Source organism: Pseudorca crassidens, chromosome 8 (genome assembly GCF_039906515.1).
Source record: "Pseudorca crassidens isolate mPseCra1 chromosome 8, mPseCra1.hap1, whole genome shotgun sequence".
NCBI classification, from domain to species: domain Eukaryota; kingdom Metazoa; phylum Chordata; class Mammalia; order Artiodactyla; family Delphinidae; genus Pseudorca; species Pseudorca crassidens.
Window position 1 is genome coordinate 36,185,625 of NC_090303.1, and position 19,395 is coordinate 36,205,019.

Sequence of the window (19,395 nt, forward strand, 5' to 3'; positions counted from 1 at the left end):
AACTTCATATGTTTAGAGAATATAAAACAAAAACTTCTCTTTTACTATAGCCTGTTGGGAAATCAGTATCCTTTACGTGGGATAATGGAGCAAATTCATAATCAAAGGCCAGTAAGCTTACAGGACACTCCTAATAGCTACCAAGCAACTTAATTTATAAATCATATCAAATTACATCCAACAAACTTTTATTCTTATATTCATGTACAAAAACAAAACCTTACACACAAATCCTCTGAGGTACAAAATATTCATCTATCACAAGCCAGGCATTTTAGCCTTCAAGTCTCTTGTACAATTCATTGCTTTAGAGTTTGGATGTCACAAATGTGCTTTTAAAGAGCCTCTTAACAGTTATTATCTTCATAGTAGAGGAGATTCCTCAGAAAGTAATACTAAAAAATTCTTAAGGATAGGGTGACAGTTTAACAATCTCCTTCCTGAATAATTGTGACAAATTTAGAAAGCATAGAAAAATATTCCCACAATCCTTGGTCTTCGTCTGCTACCTTTCTTCAAGTTTTCTGCTTATCGTTCGAGCAAAACTTAAGAGTTCTAGAAACATATTAAATGTTTTTTAAATTTACCATCTTATAAATCATGCAAGCCAATGATTATTAATTATTTAAAACGTCATTTTGTATATACATGGGAAAATAGGTACTGATGTCCTCCTTTTTGTAAAATTTTAAGACCTTGCTGCTGTAGTATATCTAGGCCTTCAACACATTTCTTTAATGTTGAACTATGACCTATACTGAAACATAAGCATGTTTGGAAAATACATGGGAAGTTGGGTTTCAATACCCTCAGTACCAAAGAACTTGCAGAAAGGCTACACTACAGGATGTGGAAAATAACCATTCCTACCAAACAGTACAAATGGTTATCAGTCTTTCATTCCTTTTATCTTCATTTTAACTTGACTAAGTATTTCTTCACATGGCTTGGTTTGTGCTCTCTCAACCCTTTGGTGTGTCTGCTTAACTGAATCGGAGGGCGGGACAGGGAGGCCACGACTTCCCAATAAGATTTAATTATGAGTGCAGATACGAACAAGATTTAGACTATTAAGGCTTGCACTTCAAAAAAAACTTTTAACATATTTTGCCTTTAAATCTTTTATCACCTGCAAAAATTAATTAAGTGCAGATGTAGCAGGTTAGCTTTGGATGCCAGGGTTCATTTCCTGTCTATGCTTTGTCAGACAACCTATTACACCTCCTCGTGAACTGGAGGCAAACCGAAAACGGGGCTCATAAATCACCAGTCAGCTCTCTTTCGCCCTTTCCTGGGTTGGTCCTTTTGTATGGGGCAGCTCTCCAGTTCATTATTCACAAATATACTATAGACAACCTGCCAAGTGTCATCTGCATTTAAACAAACCATTTGTTAAACTAATTATAACTCCATTGTGTAAGAATGCATCATGTTAAAATGCAAGACTAATCTAATGTCTCTGACTTTTAATCACTCAGGGTTCCTGCCGGGAGTCATCCCAAACTGGCATACATGATCTGAGATCTTTTCAGAAAAAATGACATGCTGACTTGTTTTAATAATACCACTGTTGCACAACAAGCAATATGATTGCTAACCAGGGGAAGTGGCCAATTGGTTACCAAAGCAACAGCATTCTTTCCAGCACATCTGACTATTTAAAGTCTATATTCTGCAGGGAAAAGTAAATTCAGGTTCTGTTGGGTTATTTTAACTGTGGAAGTATCAATTCATTTAAGCATCATAAAAGTTGCCCTGATCTGCGCCTTCTTCTCATTAAATTGCAGTTAACACCATGAAAGTGAAACGTGAATGTTTATGGTTTCAGAACTGCAATCCTGAATTTAATGAGTTTCCACATTCAAAGGAAACACACCCTTCAGTTGTTTGCAAGTGCGAAAAGCAAGGCAACGTAACAGAGAAATACAAATACACTCCCTTTTATCTAGAGTCACTGAAAATGCAGCTCTGGCCAGGAATACATACCAGATCTACAATCAATATCTTGCTTATATTTAGTTGGTCTCTCAAGTATTTGGCGGTAATTGCAACTGAATTAAAAAAGCAGAACCCCCTGCGGAATAGAGAAGAACAGAGAAATAAGAAAGCAAATCAGCCAGGAAAACCATTATAAATAATGTTCAGAGCATTTTTTAAAATGCTATATGATCTCTGAAGCCATAAATCTGCTTCTGGGAGTACCTCGCAAGATTTCTCAGTCCATCTGCTAACAATTAGAGGCTTCAGAGACATGCACGGGGCAGGTGACCGCCAGGAACCGTGGCGCTTGGAGATGGGCAACAGTCCCTGGTACTTACATGGCTGTGGATTCTTCAGCGTGATGGCCTGGGGGCCTCACAACAGCAAATCCATTCTGTAAGAACAAGACAGATTTTCATTGATCAGATAGGAGAGGATTGCTTGGATCTCCATGTACTACAGAGCATCAGGCACACACAAAAAGACTGAAATCTGTAAGAGGCTTCAGAGCTTGTTTTCTTGCCCCCATTACCATTTCACAGAATGAACAGAAACAATACATACGATCACATTTTCTCAGATCATGTCTCAAAAAGAAGGCTCCCACAGAGCCAGGGGAAGAACGGGGATTTGGGAGTTGTACCTAGCTGGCAAATGTGTACATCAGCTGTTATACTAGCATGATTCATTTTCAAGAACAACTTCTTATTTTATGACACCAGCATCCTAGAGAGGGAGAACAAATTCATTTTTGGTGCAGGTTTGGGTCAAAGTTCGGAAAGACCACGGAGGATCCAAAGTGAAAATTCTTTAGCTGGATTTCCTCAATGATTATTTCCACTCCAACGTCAGCAAAATGATAAATTTACACTCACACACTCACATACACACAAAAGAAACCCAGAAAGGTGAAAAAGAGAACAATGGAAAGCCCATATTTCTTCCAGTCTATAAATTTAGCTTGGATGACTGCCAAGACTTGCAACTTTATTGGATTCCCTAAGTCAATTTCTAGCCCACGTTCTGGAATTTTATAAAGAATTCCAGGGCTGAGTAGCAATCAGATCTATCCATGATCAAGGAATGCCTTAACCTCCAGATTAGTTGGAATGCATCACGGAAAGCTGAAGTAACTCCAGCATGAAGGCAGGGAACTATAAATCCTTGCAAAGCCAGCATGCTCAGAAAAGCTGGGCTGCTTGACGTGAAAAAAGAAATCATTTATCAGATGGCTCACACCACCTTTCACTTAACTATGATACAAGTAACATGCTCACGAGAGAATGTTTCTTTAATATACAATCCTAAAACTTTTGAAATAATTTTAATATACCCCAGGGATATTTTTTCCCAGATCTTACCACAAGCATAAAGATAGTCTCAAGAAAAATAACTATTCCCAACGGCTGTAAATATACATAAATTTTTCTAGAACATAATGGTAATTAACACACAATGAGTTAATTTGCTATATATTTTGATGGGCATATACATAATGATAATCCCAGAAGCAAATTAGAAGTCAATAACACAATACCAATTACAAATCTAGGAATAATGATAAACATACTCCCTATGCTTGTTCTCAAGCAAGTTACTATCTCTGTGGCTATAAAAGATTAATATAAAAGAAACTATTAATGAACAACACAAGACAGTAGAGAGTGCAATTTTAAGATTGTGGAGTGAAACTCTAGAGTGCTACATGACTTCTGAGAATGGAGAATTCTGTGAAGATTAGATATGTGTGATATGTTTTACTGTGAAAACAGTAGTTAGGGTGAAAATAACAACCAATATAATACAAAGCAAGATAATTAGCATGTAACAAAATTTTACAATTAGATTAACAATACTAATGATCTTTTATAATTCAATTAAAAATACTATGTTTTGTGTATTAAAGGGCATGACTAGACAATACAAAGAAGAAAACATCCAGTAATCAATAACTATAAGAAAAAATATTCACCTTAATTAGTAATCAAATACAAGCGATGAAAATCCCAATGGGAAGCCATTTTTCCACTTAGGACATTAAAACTTTTAAAAATATTCCATGCTGACAATGGAGGGGTGCCTATATACTGATAAATGATGTCTGCAGGAGGATAATTTATTATAGTCTTTCTGGAAAATAATCTACCTCTATACATTTAGAGCCTTTATAAAACATTTACCCTTTGAACTAGTAATCTACTTAAAAGATTTTTGCTCTAAAGGTGTTACTGTGTAAACAAGTATTTATGTAAAAGATAATGTTTTATTTACAATAGGAAAAATGGGAATGATCTAAGTTGGTTAATATCAGGAGAATGGTTAAATGAAATATGGTACATCTATACCATAGAATATTAGAGAGCCATTAAAATTTTGTTATAAATATTTAGTGGAACAGTAAAGACTTAGTAATTTACAAGTACTGGTGTTGAAAATAATACATACAGCGTGATATATCTGAGTGATAGTATTATGTGGATTATATTTAATTTATAATTTCAAGTATTTTCCAAATGGTTTTACAACAAACGTCAATTATTTCAGAGTGAAAAAATACTATAAAACAAAGAGAAAGTTGAGAGGTAAATTTTAAAGGGTCTTACAAGAAGAGTTGTGTTCATAAAGGTGAAAAAGGACTTAAATGGTATTCTGGGCAGGGGGAAAAGCATAAACATGGCTCAGAGAAAAAGAATTTTAGGAAGTATTATGTACAGAAAATGAACCTGAATAGAGTTCATGTTAAGGAAAAAAAAATGGAAGTGAAATAGCACAGGTAACTAGCTAGATTATAGAAGACAAAAAGCCAAATAGAATTTAATTCCATCTTCTTCTTTTCTCTTATGGCCAAATTCCTTGAACAAAAGGTTTGCCTTTCACTTTACAGTTGTCTTCAGTCACCTCTACCACTTTGCTCAACTACTTGATTTTAGATTGAAAATTATCTTCTTGCCAATAACAAATATTTTCTTAGTTATCATGGTCCACCCAAACTTTCCAATGTGTTCTCAGGAATGGCAAACTCCCCTACATTTTCCAAGTCTTTTCTGAGGGGCCCCTGCCTTTCCTTAGTTGAAACCTGGCAAGGCTGCTTCTCCCATAATATGCTCAGGTGGTAGCTATTTCCTCTCTCACATCTCACCAACCTGCCTGCAGCAGAAGATGGAGCTTGTGTTCTCCTTTCTCATGGCTGCTTTGAGACCATGAAGCCCACTGCACCAATCCTCCACAACACTTTCTTGTAAAAAAGGATTAGATCACCCAGAAAGAGAGAAGATAGAACATAATTAAGATGACTGAGTCCTGGGGTAGTCCAGCTCTCTTAACCTCCTGTTGGACTAGAGGAGTTGTTAGTCTTCCTAGAAACTATCACCTGTGGTTAGGATACCATCCCCTCATACTTTTCCACTATCATTTATGTTTTCCTCACTAACATATTAAATTCATATTAAAATTCCCAATTATATACATTTCATCAAGATTTAAATAGGCTCAAGTTCCTGCCATCTTGAAAATAAAATTATATATATGTTAACTAAGACAATACAAATACACACACCCACACTATATATATACATATATATGTATATGTATATATGTATATGTATATATATATATATATCTCCATCCTTACTTTGATTGACCCTTCTAACCGCCACATGTCTTTTCTTCCCCTTTAAAACTCTTGAAAACGTGGTTTAACCTGCTTTCTCTTTTTGCGTTTTCCTCACCTCTGCCTCAGTCACCTATCTCTAGCTTATCTTCCACCTCCATTAGTCCATTAATGAAGTTTTTACTAAGGTCACCAATAGCCTCCATGTCATTAAATCTAATGAGATTTTTATGCTCTCAGGCTACTTGGTCTCATTAGCTTTCAACACTACTGGCTACACCTTCCTTTTTAAAAGATTCTCTTCCCTTGGCTTCTGTGACTTCATACTCTCCTGGCTTCTTTATCTCTCTTTCAACTTCCTAATCAGTCTCCCTTAAGGCTCATACTCCTCAATCTGTTCATTAAATACTGAAGTTACTCAAAGCCCAGTCTTAGGCTTCTCCTCTCCTCTTTCTATACTTACTTCGTAGGCAATGGCACAACTGTCATGGAATTCAATTACCACCCATCATCAGATATTTCACAGATTTTTATTTCCAGGATGAACCCTGCTCTGAGTACCAAAATACCAGCCCACTTCCTTGATATCTTCGCTGGGATATCCCAAGGTCACTTCAAATTTAGAATATCCAAGATCAAACTCCTGATCTTCTCACAGCCTTCCCTAACTTACCAATGATACCATGATTCATCCAGTAGCTCAAGTCAGGGACCAGTGAGTTATCCTTAATGGCTCCCTCTCCCTATTGTTCTTCTATCTCATTTTAATTCATGACCAATTCCTGTTGATTTTGCTTTTAAATATCACTCAAATCTATGTACTTATATCTATATCCATTCCTTGAATATTTTGCCTTTGGAATTTCTGCCTTTGTCTCCATCACTCAGTTAATTTCTTAGCGATTTCAATAACCACACAGAATATCTATTCAATATCATGATTTCTTAGTTCTCTGACTCCTTGCCTTCCATAAATCTGTCTTCTATTTACAGCCATACTCCTAGACTTTGCCATTACCAATAAATAACGACATCTCCTCCAAAATCTCAATGTCAAATATCCTACTCTCCTACTCTCCTACTCTCCTATTTTCCAGTTGAGGCTTCAGCAGCACTGGGACTTCCAATCCTTTGACGTTACTTAACTTTTAAAAAAAATTTTTTTTTGATGTGGACCATTTTTAAAGTCTTTATTGAATTTGTTACAAGATTGCTTCTGTTTTGGTTTTCTGGCCACGAGGCATGTGGGATCTTAGCTCCCTGACCAGGGATTGAACCCGCACCTCCTGCATTGGAAGGTGAAGTCTTAAGCACTGGACTGCCAGGGAAGTCCTGACCTTACTTAACTTTTGATGTACATCATTCAATCCCCAACACGATGTTCCCTTCCCTCCTTATCTGACTTAGACTTCACAGTCCATTATTATATTTACTTCCTTGCATATATTTTTAGACAACTTGTCCTTTTTTCCTTCCAACATACTCCCCTGGTGTGTTGGTCTGCTAGGCTCCCAAAATAAAATACCACAGGCTGGGTGCCTTAAACAACATAAGTTTATTTCTCTTAGTTCTGGGGGCTGGAAGTTGAGATTAAGGTTTGGCAGGGTTCGGTTTCTGTTGAGAGCTTTCTTCCTGGCTTGCAGATCCATCTCCTTTGTCCCTGGAGTCCTCACTCAAGGCCATTCTCTGAGTGCATGTATACAAGTACAGAGAGAACTATGGTGTCTCTTCCACTTCTTATAAGAACACCAACCCTATTGCATTAAGGTCCCACCCTTATGAAATCATGCAACCTTTATCATTCCCTCACAGACCCTTTCTCTAAATTTGGTCACATGGGGAGTTACGGCTTCAACATATAAATCTTGGGGGACACAAATATTCAGTCCACAACATACTTTTAGTCACTTTGTCCTTTTCTTCCTTCAACATACTCCCCTGGTAAAACTGTAACTCTGATTAAACACAATTTGCATCTGCTCTGTCCCTGCACCTAAGCATATATAAAACCCACATGCCTGGTCTTCCTTTAAATTCACGATTAGAAACCTCGGTAGGCTCTTCATGATGCCTAGCAATCATACTATATCCCTTAGTCAATTAACTCTCCAAGCCTTTCGTATGGTATTTCTACCCTCTTCTCTTTCTTCAAATCTCCACTAACCCCTACTCACCCTTTACCCTTTGTAATGACTTTGCCTCTTATTTCACTTATAAAATGGAAGCAATTAGAATAAAATTTCCTCATCCTTCCATAATAAACTCTATCCATTTACTAGTCCCCAATAAGATCTAAGGGCAATTAATTTCCCTGTGCTGCTTCTCTTACCTATTCAAAGACAAAGTACCTATAGTTTCCCCTTCTCTCTACAATATCATTAATTATTTCATCTGTTAGATTATTGCCATCACAGTAAAAAACATATTTATTTTTCCTCTTAATATAAACAAAACCAAAATGACAAATAAGAGTATTATATTATAATGCTATAATGTAATACATAACACAAAAATAATATAATGCAAATAATAATATGATAGATAATAAACTCCAATATTTGATATTCATTTAATCCAAAAATATCTGAGGGCAGATATTATTATTTCTATATCACAAATGAGGAAATGAAGGCACAGAAAGATTAAAGAACTTGCTTTAGGTTCATGTCTAGCAAGTGACAGCTGGGATTCCATCTCACACACTCTGACACCTAAGAACAAGCATTTAAGACCAACAACACTGCACAAATGATCTGGCCTCTGCCCACCTATTTTTTGTTTTTTTTGCATTTTTTAAATTTATTTATTTTTTTAACATCTTTATCGGAGTATAATTGCTTTACAATGTTGTGTTAGTTTCTGCTGTACAACGAAGTGAATCAGCTATATTTATACACATATCCCCATATCACCTCTCTCTTACGTCTCCACCAACCCTCCCTATCCCACCCCTCTAGGTGGTCACAAAGCACCAAGCTGATCTCCCTGTGCTATGCAGCTGCTTCCCACTAGCTATCTATTTTACATTTGGTAGTGTATATATGCCAATGCTACTCTTTCACTTCTTCCCAGTTTACACCTCCCCGTCCCGGTGTCCTCAAGTCCATTCTCTACATCTGTGTCTTTATTCCTGTCCTGCCCCTAGGTTCATCAGAAGCAGTTTCTGGTTTTTTTTTTTTTAGATTCCATATATATGAGTTAGCATATGGTATTTGTTTTTCTCTTTCTGACTTACATCACTCTGTATGACACACTCTAGGTCCATCAACCTCACTACAAATAACTCAATTCCGTTTCCTTTTATGGCTGAGTAACATTCCACTGTATATATGTGTCACAACTTCTTTATCCATTCATGTGTCCATGGACACCTAGGTTGCTTCCATGTCCTGGCTATTGTAAATAGGGCTCAAATGAACATTGTGGTACATGACTATTTTGAATTATGGTTTTCTCAGGGTATATACCCATCAGTGGGATTGCTGAGTCATATGGTAGGTCTATTTCTAGGTTTTTAAGTAAACTCCATACTGTTCTCCATAGTGACTGTATCAATTTACATTCCCACCAACAGTGCAAGAGGGTTCCCTTTTCTCCACATCCACTTCAGCATTTATTGCTTGTAGATTTTTTTGATGATGGCCATTCTGACCGGTGTGAGGTGATACCTCATTGTACTTTTGATTTGTATTTCTCTAATGATTAGTGATGTTGAGCATCCGTTCATGTGTTTGTTGGCAATCTGTATATCTTCTTTCGAGAAAGGTCAATTTAGATCTTCTGCCCATTTTTTGATTTGGTTGTTTTTTTGATATTGAGCTGCATGAGCTGTTTATATACTTTGCAGATTAATCACTTGTCAGTTGCTTCATTTGCCAATCTTTTCTCCCATTCTGAAGGTTGTCTTTTCATCTTGTTTATGGTTTCCTTTGCTATGCAAAAGCTTTTAAGTTTCATTAGGTCCCATTTGTTTACTTTTGTTTTTATTTCCATTTCTCTAAGGGGTAGGTCAAAAAGGATCTTGCTGTGATTTATGTCAAAGAGTGTCCTGCCCATGTTTTCCTCTAAGAGTTTTAGAGTGTCTGGCCTTACATTTAGGTCTTTATCCATTTTGAGTTTATTTTTGTGTATGGTGTTCTAATTTCATCCTTTTACATGTAGCTGTCCAGTTTTCCCAGCACCACTTATTGAAGAGGCTGTCTTTTCTCCGTTGTATATTCTTGTCTCCTTTATCAAAGATAAGGTGATCACAGGTGTGTGGATTTATCTCTGGGCTTTCCATCCTATTCCACTGATCTATATTTCCGTTTTTGTGCCAGTACCATACTGTCTTGATTACTGTAGCTTTGTAGTTCAGTCTGAAATCAGGGAGCCTGATTCCTCCAGCTCCGTTTTTCTTTCTCAAGATTGCTTAGGCTATTCGGGGTCTTTTGTGTTTCCATACAAAAATTGTGGAATTTTTTCTAGTTCTGTGAAAAATGCCAGTGGTAGTTTGATAGGGATTGCATTGAATCTGTAGATTGCTTTGGGTAGTATAGTCATTTTCACAGTGTAGAGTCTTCCAATCCAAGAACATGGTCAATCTCTCCATCTGTTTGTATCATCTTTAATTTCTGTCATCAGTGTCTTACAGTTTTCTGCATATATGTCTTCTGTCTCCTTAGATAGGTTTATTCCTAGGTATTCTTTTTGTTGCAATGGTAAATGGGACTGTTCCCTTAATTTCTCTTTCAGATTTTTCATCATTAGTGTATAAGAATGAAAGAGATTTCTGTGCATTAATTTTCTATCCTGCTACTCTACCAAATTCATTTGTTAGCTCTGGTAGTGTTCTGATAGCATCTTTAAGATTCTCTATGTATAGTATCATGTCATCTGCAAACAGTGACAGCTTTACTTCTTCTTTTCCATTTTGACTTCCTTTTATCTCTTTTTCTTCTCTTTGTGCTGTGGCTAAAACTTCCAAAACTATGTGGAATAACATCAGTGAGAACGGGCAACCTTGTCTTGTTCCTGATCTTAGTGGAAAAGGTTTAAGTTTTTCACCACTGAGAATGATGTTGGCTGTGGGTTTGTCGTACACGGCCTTTATTATGTTGAGGTAAGTTCCCTCTATGCCTACTTTCTAAATAGCTTTTATCATAAATGGGTGTTGAATTTTGTCATAAGCTTTTTCTCCATATATTAAGATTATCATATGGTTTTACCCTTCAGTTTGTTAATGTGGTGTATCACATTGATTGATTTGCGTATATTGAAGAATCCTTGCATTCCTGGGATAAACCCCACATGACCATGGTGTATGATCCTTTTTATGTGCTGTTGGACTTTCTTTGCTAGTATTTTGTTGAGGATTTTGCATCTATGTTCACCAGTTATATTTGTCTATAGTTTTCTTTTTTTGTGACATCATTGTCTGGTTTTGGTATCAGGGTGATGGTGGTCTCGTAGAATGAGTTTGGGAGTGTTCCTCCCTCTGCTATATTTTGGAAGAGTTTGAGAAGGATAAGTGTTACCTCTTCTCTAAATGTTTGATAGAATTTGCCTGTGAAGCCATCTGGAACTGGGGTTTTGTTTGTTGGAAGATTTTTAATCACAGTTTCAATTTCAGTGCTTGTGATTGGTGTGTTTATATTTTCTATCTCTTCCTGGTTCAGTCTCGGAAGGTTGTGCTTTTCTAACAATTGGTCCATTTCTTCCTGGTTGTCCATTTTATTGGCATAGAGTTGCTTGTAGTGATTCCACATGATTCTCTGTATTTCTGCAGGGTCAATTTTTACCTCTCCTTTTTCATTTCTAATTCTGTTGATTTGAATTGTCTACCTTTTTATCTTGATGAGACTGGCTAATGGTTTATCAATTTTGTTTATCTTCTCAAAGAACCAGCTTTTAGTTTTACTGATCTTTGCTACTGTTTCCTTCATTTCTTTTTCACTTATTTCTGATCTGATCTTTATTTCTTTCCTTCTGCTAACTTTGGGGTTTTTTTGTTCTTCTTTCTCTAATTGCTTTAGGTGTAAGGTTAGGTTGTTTATTTGAGATGTTTCTTGTTTCTTGAGATGGGATTGTATTGGTTTAAACTTCTGTCTTAGAACTGCTTTTGCTGCATCCCATAGGTTTTAGGTCATCGTGTTTTCACTGTCATTTGCTTCTAGGTATTTTTTGATTTCCTCCTTGATTTCTTCAGTGATCTCTTGTTTAATTAGTAGGGTATTGTTTAGCTTCCATGTGTTTGCAGTTTTTACAGATTTTTTCCCTCTAATTGATATCTAGTCTCATAGTTTTGTGGTCAGAAAAGATATTTGAGACGATTTCAATTTTCTTAAATTGACCAAAGCTTGACTTGTGACCCAGGATATGATCTACCCTGGAGAATGTTCCATGAGCACTTGAGAAGAAAGTGTATTCTGTTGTTTTTGGATGGAATGTCCTATAAATATCAATTAAGTCCAACTTGTTTAATATATGATTTGAAGCTTGTGTTTTGTTATTTATTTTCATTCTGGATGATTTGTCCATTGGCAAAAGTGAGGTTTCCCCTACTATGATTGTGTCACTGTCTATTTTCCCTATTATGGCTGTTAGCCATTTGCCTTATGTACTGAGGTGCTCCTATGTTGGATGCATAAATATTTACACTTGCTATATCTTCTTGGATTGATCCATTGATCACTGGGTAGTATCCTTCTTTGTCTCTTGTAATAATCTTTATTTTAAAGTCTATTTTGTCTGATATGAGAATTGCTATCCAGCTTTCTTTTGATTTCATTTGCCTGGAATATCTTTTTTCATCTCCTCACTCTCAGTCTGTTTATGTGTCTCTAGGCCTGAAGTGGGTCTCTTGTAGACAGCATATATATGGGTGTTGTTTTTCTATCCATTCAGCTAGTCTATGTCCTTTGGCTGGAGCATTTAATCCATTTACATGTAAGGAAATTATCAATATGTATGTTCCTATTTTCTTAATTGTCTTGGATTTGTTTTTGTAGGTCTTTTCCTTCTCTTGTGTTTCCTGCCTAGGGAAGCTCCTTTAGAATTTGTTGTAAAGCTGGTTTGGTGGTGCTGAATTCCCTTAAGTTTTGCTTGTCTGTAAAGGTTTTAATTACTTGGTTGAATCTGAATGAGATCCTTGCTGGGTAGAGTAATCTTGGCTGTAGGGTTTTCCCTTTCATCACTTTAAATATGTCCTGCTACTCCCTTCTGGCTTGCAGAGTTTCTGGTGAAAGATCAGCTGCTAACCTTATGGGGATTCCCTTGTATGGTATTTGTTGCTTTTCCCTTGCTGCTTTTAATATTTTTTCTTTGTATTTAATTTTTGATAGTTTGATTAATATGTGTCTTGCAGTATTTCTCCTTGGATTTATCCTGTATGGGACTCTCTGCCCTTCCTGGACTTGATTATTTCCTTTCCCATGTTAGGGAAGTTTTCAACTATAATCTCTTCAAATATTTTCTCAGACCCTTTTTTTTTCTCTTCTTCTTCTGGAACCCCTATAATTTAAATGTTGCTGTGTTTAATGTGGTCCCTGAGGTCTCTGAGACTGTCCTCAACTCTTTTCATTCTTTTTTCTTTATTCTTCTCTGTGGAAATTATTTCCACTATTTTATCTTCCAGGTCATTTGTCCATTCTTCTGCCTCAGTTATTCTGCTATTGATTCCTTCTAGAGATTTTTTCATTTCATTTATTGTGTTGTTCATCATTTGTTTTCTCTTTAGTTCTTCTAGGTCCTTGTTAAACGTTTCTTGTATTTGCTCCATTCTTTTTTAAAGATTTTGAATCATGTTTACTATCATTACTTTGAATTCTTTTTCAGGTAGACTGCTTATTTCCTCTTCATTTGTTTGGTATGGTTGGTTTTTACCTTGTTCCTTCATATGCTTCATATTTCTCTGTCTTCTCATTTTGCTTAACTTACTGTGTTTGGGGTCTCCTTTTCACAGGCTGCAGGTTCATAGTTCCTGTTATTTTTGGTGTCTGCCCCCAATGGGTAAGGGTGGTTCAGTGGGTTGTGTAGGCTTCTTTGTGGAGAGGACTGGTGCCTGTGTTCTGGGGGGTGGGGCTGGACCTTGTCTTTCTGGTGGGCAGGGCTGCATCCAGTGGTTTGTTTTGGGATGTCTGCGACCTTATTATGATTTCAGGCAGCGTCTCTGCTAATGGGTGGGGTTGTGTCCCTGTCTTGCTAGTTGTTTGGCATGGGGTGTCCAGCACTGGAGCTTGCTGGCCGTTGGGTGGAGCTGGGTCTTAGTGTTGAGACGGAGATCTCTGGGAGAGCTCTCGCCAATTGATATTACATGGGGCCAGGAGGTCTCTGGTGATCCAATGTTCTGAACTTGGCTCTCCTACCTCAGAGGCTCAAGCCTGACACTTGGCCGGAGCACCAAGACCCTGTCAGCAACATGGCTCAGAAAAAAAGGGAGAAAAAAAAAGAAAGAAAGAAAAAAAACAAGTAAAATATAATAAAGTTATTAAAATAAAAAGTATAGTATTAAAAAATAAAAAGTAAAAAAAATAATAATAATAAAAAGAAAGAAAGAAGAGAGCAACGAAACCAAAAAACAAATCCACCGGTGATAACAAGTGTTAAAAAAATATACAAAAAAAAAAGAAAGAAAAAAACGGACAGAGAGAACCCTAGGAAAAATGGCAAAAGCAAAGCTATACAGACAAAATCACACAAAGAAGCATACACATACACACTCACAAAAAGAGATAAAGGAAAAAATATATATATATATTTTTTAAAAATGACGAGAGCAACCAAATCAATAAACAAATCTACCAACGATAATAATCCCTAAATACTAAACTAAGATAAACATAAAACAGAACACAAATTAGATGCAGAAAGCAAACCCCAAGTCTACAGTTGCTCCCAAAGTCCACCATTTCAATTTTGGGAGGATTCATTGTCTATTCAGGTATTCCGCAGACACAGGGTACATCAAGTTGATTGTGGTGATTTAATCCGCCGCTCCTGTGGCTGCTGGGAGAGATTTCCCTTTCTCTTCTTTGTTCGCACAGCTCCTGGGGTCCAGCTTTGGTTTTGGCCCCACCTCTCCATGTAGGTTGCCCTCAGGCTTCTGTTCCCGCCCAGAGAGGATGAGGTTAAAGCAGAGGCTGATTAAGGGGCTCTGGCTCACTCATGCCAGGGGGGAGGTAGGGTTACGGCAGTTATAATTAGAATACAGGGAGAGCCTGCAGTGGCAGAGGCTGGCTTGATGTTGCGACAGCCTGAGGTGTGCCATGTGTTCTCCGGGGTAAGTTGTCTCTGGATCATGGGACCATGCCAGTGGCGGGCTGTACAGGCTCCCGGGGTGGGGGGGAGGTGTGGATAGTGACCTGTGCTTGCACAGAGGCTTCTTGATGCCTGCACCAGTAGCGTTAGCACTTCATGCTCATCTGTGGTGTCTGAGCTGATAGCCATGACTCGCGTCGGTCTCTGGAACTTGTTTAAGCAGTGCTCTGCCTTCTGTGGGTAAACAGGGGAGGAATCCCCTCTCCTCATGCACCCCGAAACAATGGTCTCTTGACTCTTACACAGGTCCAGACTTTTTCCCAGACTCCGTCCCGGCTAGAGGTGGCACACTAGCCCTCTTCAGGCTGTCTTCACGCAGCCAACCCCAGTCCTCTCCCTGGGATCTGAACTCCAAAGCCTGAGCCTCAGCTCCGACCTCCCACACGCCTTGGCAAGTGAACAGACAGGCTCTCAGGCTGGTGAGTGCTGGTTGGCACTGATCCTCTGTGCGGGAATCTCTCCACTTTGCCCTCTGCACCCCTGTTGCTGTGCTCTCCTCCATGGCTCTGAAGCTCCCCCGCCGCCACCCCCCGTCTCTGACAGTGAAGGGAATTCCTAGTGTGTGGAAACTTTTCCTCCTTCACAGCTCCCTCCCAGAGGTGCAGGTCCTATCCATATTCTTTTGTCTGTTTTTTCTTTTTTCTTTTGCCCTACCCATGTATGTGGGAATTTTCTTGCCTTTTGGAAAATCTGAGGTCTTCTGCCAGCGTTCAGTAGGTGTTCTGTAGGAGTTGTTCCACATGTAGATGTATTTTTAATGTATTTGTGGGGAGGAAGGTGACCTCCACGTCTTACTCCTCCACCATCTTGAAGGTCGCCCTCTCTGCCACCTCTTCAACTTCATCTTATACCACCATCCACTTTGGTTTCTCCACTCCAGCTACACTGACCTTCAGATTCTTCCAGCATGCCTTGTTTCCTCTAGCCACAACCCCTTGCACATGCTCCTAGTTCTGTGTGGAATGTCTTCCACTTACCTACCCTCTCTTTTATCTGGATAATGCCTCCTGATCTGCACACTTCAACTCCAACATCATTTCCCCAGGAAAACCATCTCTGAACCTCCATAGGTCACCAACAGTTTCCTGTATAAAGTGCTCTTAGAGATCTGCCAAGCCTTGTTTGTGAGAACTCATCTTAATTTGTAACAATACACTCATTAGTATGATTATCCGATTTATTATTTTTGATTAATGTGATTTATACGGTTAGTATCCACACCCCTATTCCCCATAGTGGGGTCACCACTTCATGACTTGGCTCACCTTTTTATCTTCTAGACTTACATAGTGCCTGTAGACTTAACACAGTGACTACTGGTCAATAAAGAAAGATAAAACAATTTGTGAATACATATTACCCTGGTTTTTATCCCTCTGGTCCTTTGTTCTCACCTCAGCAACTAGTACTTCCTTCTTTCAAGGTTCCAGCTTTTGCATCCCAGCTTTCTTTGGGACGCTGTCTATTAGATTATGTAACATCTTCTTAGAAGCACATAAAATATTTTGTTCCTTACACTTAATGGAGTCTTTGATTTGATGAACTATTGTGGAAAGTGCTTTAAAATGACTTTTTTATTCTTATGGAAATATCTGATTTTCACACTGGATTCTGAGTCTCTTGACAAGTTTTTTTTATATTTTTCTAAATTTTTTCCATTTGTTTTGCCTTATTGTCCGGCACAGATATTTGTTGTACATGATACCGCCTGACTGAGGTTTTTCCGTAGCTCAAGAACATATATCTTCAGGAAGAAACAGCAACTATGAATATACCAATCACAAGTACTGAAACTGAACTTGTGATTAAAAAACTTCCAACAAACAAAAGTCCAGGACCAGATGGCTTCACAGGTGAATTCTATGAAACATTTAGAGAAGAGCTAACACCTATCCTTCTGAAACTCTTCCAAAAAATTGCAGAGGAACACTCCCAAGCTCATTCTATGAGGCCACCATCACCTGCATACCAAAACCATACAAAGATACCACACAAAAAAAATACAGGCCAGTATCACTGATGAACACAGATGCAAAATTCCTCAACAAAATACTAGCAAACAGAATCCAACAACACATTAAAAGGATCATACACCATGATCAAGTGGGATTTATCCCAGGGATGCAAGGATTCCTCCATACATGCATATCAATCAATATGATATACCACATAAACAAACTGAAGAATAAAAACCATAGATCATCTCAACAGGTGTAGAAAAAGCTTTGGACAAAATTCAATACCCATTTATGACAAAAACTCTCCAGAAAGTGTGCATAGAGAGAATCTAGCACATAACAAAGGTCATAACAAAGGTCATATATGACAAAAAGTCACAGCTAACATCATTCTCAACAGTGAAAAACTGAAATCACTTCCTCTAGGATCAACAACAAGACAAGGATGTCCATTCTTGCCACTATTATTCAACATAGTTTTGGAAGTTCTAGTTACGGCAATCAGAGAAAGAAAAGAAATAAAAGGAATCCAAATTGGAAAAGAAGTAAAACTGTCACTGTTTGCAGATGACATGATACTATACATAGAAAATCCTAAAGATGCTACCAGAAAACTACTAAGAGCTCATCAATGAATTTGGTAAAGTTTCAGGATACAAAATTAACACACAGAAATCTCTTGTATTCCTATACACTAACAATGAAAGATCAGAAAGAAATTGAGGAAATAATACCATTTACCATCATATCAAAAAGAATAAAATGCCTAGGAATAAACCTACCTAAGGAGGCAAAATACCTGTATTCAGAAAAGTATACAATGCTGATGAAAGAAATCAAAGAGGACACAAAAAGATGGAGAGATACACCATAATCTTAGATTGAAAGAATCAGTATTGTCAAATGACTATTCTACCCAAAGCAATCTATAGATTCAATGCAATCCCAATCAAATTACCAATGGCATTTTTCACAGAATTAGAACAAATATTCTACAATTTGTATGAAACACAAAAGATCCCAAATAGCCAAAGCAATCTTGAGAAAGAAAAATGGAGCTGGAGGAATCAGGCTTCCTGACTGAAGATTATACTGCAAAGCTACAGTCATCAAAACAGTATGGTACTGGCACAAAAACAGAAATATAGATCAATGGAACAGGATAAAATGTACAGAAATAAACCCACGCACCTATGGTCACCTAATCTATGACAAAAGAGGCAAAAATATAATGGAGAAAAGACAGTCTCTTCAATAAGTGGTGCTGGGAAAACTGGACAGCTACATGTAAACAAATGAAATTAGAACACTCTCTAACAGCATATACAGAAATAAACTCAAAATGGATTAAACACCTAAGTGTAAGATCAGATACTATAAAACTCTTAGAGGAGAACATAAGCAGAACACTCACATAAATCATAGCAAGATCTTTTTTGACCCACACCCTAGAGTAATAAAAATAAAAACAACAATAAACAAATGGGACCTAATGAAACTTAAAAGCACAACAAAGGAAACCATAAACAAAACGAAAAGACAACCCTCAAAATGGGAGAAAATATTTGCAAATGAAGCGACCGACAAGGGATTAATCTCCAAAACATACAAACAGCTCATGCAACTCAATATCAAAAAAACCAAACAACCCAATCAAAAAATGACTGGAAGATCTACATAGATATTTCTCCAGAGAAGACATACAGATGGTCAAAAAGCACATTAACAGATGCTCAATACTGATAATTATTAGAGAAATGCAAATCAAAACTACAATGAGGTATCACCTCACACCAGTCAGAATGGCCATCATCAAAAAATCTGCAAACAATAAATGCTGGAGAGGATGTGGAGAAAAGGGAACTCTCCTACACTGTTGGTGGGAATGTAAATTGGCACAACCATTATGAAGAACAGTATGGAGGTTGCTTAAAAAAGTAAATATAGGACTATAATATGATCCAGCAATCCCACTCTTGGGTATATATCTGGAGAAAACCATAATTGGAAAAAATACATGCACCCCAATGTTCATTGCAGCATTATTTACAATAGCCAGGACATGGAGCCACCCTAAATGCCCAGTGACAGATGAAAGGATAAAGAAGATGTGGTACATATATATATAATGGAATATTACACAGCCATAAAAAAGAACAAAATAATGCCATTTGAAGCAACATGGATGGACCTAGAAATCAACATACTGAGTGAAGTAAGTCAGACAAAGACAGATACTATATATCACTCATATGTGGAATCTAATTTAAAAAATGATACTAATGAACTTATTTATAAGACAGAAACAAAGTCACAAATGTAGAAAACAAAACTGTTACCAGGGTGGAAAGGGGGAGGGATAAACTGGGGGATTGGGATTGATACATACACACTGCTATATATAAAAGAGATAACTAATAAAGACCTACTGTATAACACAGGGAACTCTACTCAATACTCTGTAATGACCTATACAGGAAAAGAATGTAAAAAAATAAAAATGGATATATGTATATGTATAACTGATTCACTCTGTTGTACAGCTGAAAC

At 37.4% G+C, this 19,395-nt stretch overlaps 1 protein-coding gene across 1 annotated transcript in view; it reads right to left on the reverse strand.

Annotated features, from left to right (window-relative positions):
* Positions 1-19,395, reverse strand: part of HDAC9 (histone deacetylase 9) — a 581,469-nt gene that overhangs the window by 207,839 nt on the left and 354,235 nt on the right. Inside the window, exons 17-18 of the mRNA XM_067746216.1 lie at positions 2,319-2,374; positions 1,987-2,074 (exon numbers count right to left, since the gene is read on the reverse strand). Coding sequence (XP_067602317.1) covers positions 1,987-2,074; positions 2,319-2,374 — 144 coding nt within the window. The remainder of the gene's footprint in view (positions 1-1,986; positions 2,075-2,318; positions 2,375-19,395) is intronic.